The sequence below is a fragment of the Haemaphysalis longicornis genome, unplaced genomic scaffold, assembly GCF_048455015.1.
Source record: "Haemaphysalis longicornis isolate Haplotype H1 unplaced genomic scaffold, Haemaphysalis longicornis Haplotype H1 scaffold_2, whole genome shotgun sequence".
In the NCBI taxonomy this organism is placed as follows: Eukaryota; Metazoa; Arthropoda; class Arachnida; order Ixodida; family Ixodidae; genus Haemaphysalis; species Haemaphysalis longicornis.
In genome coordinates, this window is record NW_027526295.1 from 160003226 (window position 1) to 160008544 (window position 5319).

The window sequence follows — 5319 nt, forward strand, 5'->3', positions numbered from 1 at the left end:
TTCGTATACAATGCCTAAACTTAAAATAAATGTCAAGCTTAAATTAAATTTGTAATCAATAATTTGCTATTATCTTTAATTTGAGTTTTTTATGCAACATACACGCATTTGTTTTGATTACGGTGAATGTAATAGTGCGGCTGAATATAAACGAATGTAGATTAGGCAAACCAAAATGGCGCCTTGTACGAGTTTCTCGTAGACTCCTTATTGTGGGTCCTTTTACTCACTGCAATACCGTATTTCTGCGCCGGAGTCGCAATGAAATATACGATCATGGACACAACCGAAGAAGACTGGAAAGTGGATTGCAGCGACGAAGAGAAATACCTGCCGCCACGCGACGACCATGGTGGCACGTCGGACTGGGAGCCCAGACCAGAGGAGATCGTCGAACTGTACACTACGCTGGCCGAGAAAGGTTCGCTTGAGCTAGAGTGGCGGTGTCCCGGCCGCCGGTCGCCGAGTGTCCACTCGAACGAGTCTGAAGGAGCAGACCGACGGGCTGTAGCGGAGGACGAAACCAAGACTTCGGAGCCGAACGAGTTCGACTTCGACGACGAAGGTCCCGACCCCAGCTGCAGCCCCAAGATTACGCCACGACGCAGGGCGGCGCCGGTCTCCAGTGTGCAGAAACGTGTCGCCAAATTTGACAAGGTCGTTTTTGACGTGCGCAGACAGCGCGAACTCGAAGCCATTGATAAAATCGGACAGCGACAGCAGCCCCAGCAGGCGGACAGCTCGTCATCAAGTAACAACAAACGGTGATGACAGGGCACGGCGTTTGTCCCGTCAGTCGGCCGTGACGAATAAGCCCCGACTTTACATGCCGGTTTTGTGACTCCCAGGGCCGCGCACGCGCCGTCTTTACGAACCAATTTCACACTGATAGGCCAGTTTTAGTGAAAAATAATTCACCGTTATCATCGGATCATCTGCGTCTCATCAACTATCTTCACTTGGTGCCAAGTTTATTTCGATTCCGGTGACGAAACTTAGACCCTACGGTTTCTCTTGTTACGTTTGTGTGTTGACCGTGCGTGTGTTCACTTGGTTTGCACAGTGTCTTGTTTCATAGATTAACACTGGAGGGAGGTTTTTAAGAAAAAAGAACTTCCATATAAAAATCAGTGCGTGTTTTGTTTTCTTGCTTATTTAGCTAGCTAAAAAAATAGCTTCAGTCAAATGAACTTCCTTTTGAGACGATTTGCAGAAAGGCAGGCATTCCTTAATACTTGGTGTTGCAGCTAGTAGCTCCGCAATGACGATCCTCTGGGAACAGCTGTTGCTTTACCAACAATGCAGGCGAATACACGCTCTGTTCAGGATCTTTCTGTGCACTCCCACAAAAGGAGGTGCAGAAACAATATATGTGGCTAGTGCAACATGATAGCAATGCCAGCACTGAACCACCTCAATCTAGTTAAGCAGTGCAGGGTTGTTCGACGAGATATTTTTGGTAAACCATGTTAATAGGCTGCCTGAGGTTGGCTTGAGCCAGGCCTGCTGGCCAAATTTGCCTGTACATCACCACACCAAGGTGGCGTTAAAGGTCCCTTTCTGACTGGCTGCAACTAAGATGAAAGCCAGTGGGAACAAGCTTTTCGGAAGGTGGCGGCGCTCTAATAAAATACGGCTTGGCTTGCTCTGACGTGACATGCTCTGAAACATCATGAAAAAAATGGAAGAGAAATGGCAGAAAGAAATTCCAGCTTTAAACATACATTTCTTAGAAAACAAAGTATCGTTGGCTGCGAAACGCATGATCTTTCACCTAAAAGGAAAAGTAATTCAGTCTCTAGTGTTGCTTGAAAGGGGCCATGAGGACAAAATGCAGCCTTGTTTCACTTGAAACAACTAGCTCTTGTCAATTCACCCTATTCATTTCAGCTTCGAAAGGTGTCTTTTTAACGCAAGCAAAGTAAGGAATATCGAATAACTTTAAGAGTGATGAATGTGTGATGACAGCAGTGACTAATAGGTGTAATACCAAAACAGAATTACCAGTGGGTTAACTGCCCATTAGCATTCAAGTGATATGATCAAAAGGAACTAAGGGCACCTCTACAATTGTACAGTCATGTTTCTTTGTGGTAGCTTTAATCGGCAGCTGCCACTTGCAAAAACAGGTCCCTGTGACCTCGTAAGGCCCTGGAAAGAAAATTAATGCTGTTCCACTCAATGGGAAAGCTGTCAAAAGTCCAGAGCAGTGATTCGCCATAATGGACTGAAGCGCCGTTATCCGCTCACTGCTACCACACAGTGCAATTCAAATTTCCCGCCTTCGCAGTGCTTGCGCGCAATCCTGCCTGAAACTGCGCCAGCGGGAGTTCTGTTCTTTTTGTGCTTGCTTTTCCTCCTGCATGTGCCGGCGTTGCACTGCCACAGTTTTTCGCTCAAAAAACATACCCAACGAGCATTCCTAACTAAATGAACGCGGTTGCTGCAAGTTAGTTACATATATTTTGCCTCAAATGTACCTACAATTTTCTTTGCGCTAAACAATGGGGAGATGTCGAGTTTCGAACGCTTATGACTATATAAACCGCTTGGCTTTCGAAGCCTCTGGGTTAGAGATGGGCAAAACGACTCGCTTTACTGAGCGGCTCAGAACGGCTCCAGTCACTAAAGTGAACCGGATCATTTGAACAGCTCAGCGGTTCATTAACATGTGTTGAGCATAATCTAAAATATTTCTTAATTTAAGTGCGGGAACTTTTTCTTGTTATGGAAACCTTTCTTTTGTCTCAGCATCTGGTGTACTTGTACAGTAAGGATACTGACTTCACCATCATTAAAAAAGTTTTTATGTGTCTGAGGTATTTTAGTATCACTCTCAGTCGATATATGAAGAAAAAAATTTAATTTTTTGTCAACTTCTTTAGCTCACAAACATTCTCTCTACTGGTGAGCTGTGATGCCAGAAAAAAATTATTCTGGAAAGCACGATACAAGAATCTAATCTGAATATATGAAATGTAAATTGTGGTTTATGAACAACCCTTTGCTCTGTTCATTTGAAGCGAGACAGGTCCACTTCTTGGCACCGATAATAAATGACGCAAAAGTGGCACACAAGACCCAGCTGGGCCGGCCGATACGCCTCTACTAACTCTACTGGAACGTGCCGACACGATTCGTCCACACCCACCTGGTTCAGAACGGTTCTCTGATCGAGCTAGCAGCCGTTGAGTGGCAGTTCTTTGAAAAAGCTGCTCTGCCAAAAAACCGCCGGGAGCTGAGAACCGCTGCTGAACTGAGCGGCTCAGAAGATCCGCCTGGTTCCTGACTCGGACTATAGCTGAGCGCACAAGTGTAACTGTGGTGAATCACATAGCTTGCAGGAGTTCATTTTCTTACTACTTTCAAAATGCAGATGCAGTTCGTTCACTGCTGCCTATGCGGCCTCGCGATCTGTCATTCACCAACGCAGGGCTTCCATTCTTGCGCCAATTTGCGCCAAGGCAAATTCTCTGCTCCAAACTGATATAAACACAAAATATTTCGCCAGTGTGCTCCAAAATGACTGCCTGCATTTTTTTTGTCAGTTACCGCCCCCTGGCGGGTGTACCAAAACAGCGCGACAATGGCGGGCCTTGTATGCGTTGCTCCTCGGCGCCATTTGTCGCATTTGTCACAGGTACCACTCGGTACACGTGCGGCTGAGTATCGCGTTACTCGCATTGGCGGAACGGTTGCCCTGGGCGCTCCCTGGGACTCGCAGCTTGAAAAAGGACTGGACTCGTCAAAGGCAATGCTTGAAAGGGCCCAGGGGCTCATCAAGTCTTGTGTGACTAGGAGTAACATGGATGATGTTGAATGTGGCCAGGTGCTACTTTCTGAGGCTAATTCTAGCCTTGCCGAGAACATGGCCAAGCTGGCAGCTGTCAATGAAGAATCGCAGAAGCTCTAGAATGCGGTGCAGTGGAGTCATCAGTTTCATTTCAAATAAACAAGTTGTGATCATATTCTGACTGTGTTCAGTGTCCCAATTTTAGACATTTACTAGTTTTTCTTAAGGCAGCATTTCATTCTCGATGCAACGCATTGTTACTTGCGATTTCCCTCCCAAAAAAACCCTCCTATATGTCTATACAATTCATAATTTATTGCTCCAAAGTGCTCCAAAACTTGTATTTGGCTGCTCCAAAAGTGATCCAAAACCTAAATATTTGTGCTCCAAAAATTGCTCCAAACTGCAATTAGTCAGTAGCACCCCTGCCAACGCCACCGCGGTCTCTCAACTGTTGTTCCCAAAGAGCGGTTCAGAAGATCCAGCTCCGAGAAGAGCGGGTCAGAAGATCCGAAGAACGGCTCAAAAGATCCAGCTCTCCTGACTCGGACTGTCTGCTCCCACGACAGGAGGCGCTGGAGGAATTTGGAAAATTAGCCCCACATAGCCCGGCAGGGCAGTTGCTTTCTCGCGCTGACAATAGATGGTACGAAACTCGCACCAAAGAGCCGCCTCATTTGATCCGGCTCTTCGGCTCAGTCGGCTCTTCTTCCTCCATGGTTGGCTCTGCTGTGGCTCGCCCCATTCGACATGGATCACTGAGTGGGCGAGAAGGGGCTCCCTCTCTCCAAAAGAACCACCGCTCACTTTTTCTGAGCCACGGCTTACCCGCTCTTTAAAAAGAGCGACTCAAAAGATCCAGCTCGCTCCTGAGCAACGCATCTCTAGTGATTCGCCATAATGGGCTGTAGTGCCGTTATCCACTCACTGCTACCACGCAATGCAATTAAAATTTCCCACCTGCGCAGTGCTCCCACACCCCCTGCCTGAAACTGTACCAGCGGGAGTTATGTTCTTTTTGAGCTTGCTTTTTCTCCCGCACGTGGCAGCGTTGCATTCCCACTTTTTTTCGCTTACTATCGTAAAAACCAACCCAACGAGCGTTCCTAACTAAATGAACGTGGTCGCTGCCAGTTAGTTACGTATATTTTGCCTCAAAAGTATCTACACTTTTCTTTGCGCTATACAATGGGGAGATATATGACAAGTGCTAGCAGTTCACAAGTTTCAAAGGCTTATCGCTGTTACGCCGCGACGATGAAACGCCGTGTGGTTCTACGTGGGTCCAGCCAGCGAGCTACGGTGACAAGGCGAGCCCCTAAAGTGTTCTGCACTTGACATGTTGGAGATGAGTTGGGAGCAAGAAGAGAGGTAATGTCTGGGTCTTTCTCCACATGCTAGCGATGTACACACATTCACTCTCGCAGTGTTGGTGGACCGTGCAAACGTGCCAAGTGTGAGGGCGCAAGGGGAGAGAGAGGATCGCGTACGAAGAACAGCGCCTTGAACAGACCCAGGAGCCTGCC

At 47.2% G+C, this 5319-nt stretch overlaps 1 protein-coding gene across 1 annotated transcript; it reads left to right on the plus strand.

Moving 5' to 3' along the window:
* The first annotated feature begins 124 nt into the window (after positions 1 to 124).
* On the plus strand, positions 125 to 1130 carry LOC144169394 (PAXIP1-associated glutamate-rich protein 1-like). Its single transcript, XM_077698514.1, has one exon. It carries the CDS (start codon positions 262 to 264, stop codon positions 766 to 768), a length of 507 nt encoding a protein of 168 aa, XP_077554640.1. The 5' UTR covers positions 125 to 261; the 3' UTR covers positions 769 to 1130.
* Positions 1131 to 5319: the final 4189 nt, after the last annotated feature.

Excerpts from the sequence above, each read along its gene's own strand:
- LOC144169394 (XM_077698514.1), top strand. The coding sequence starts at position 262 with ATGAAATATACGATCATGGACACAACCGAAGAAGACTGGAAAGTGGAT.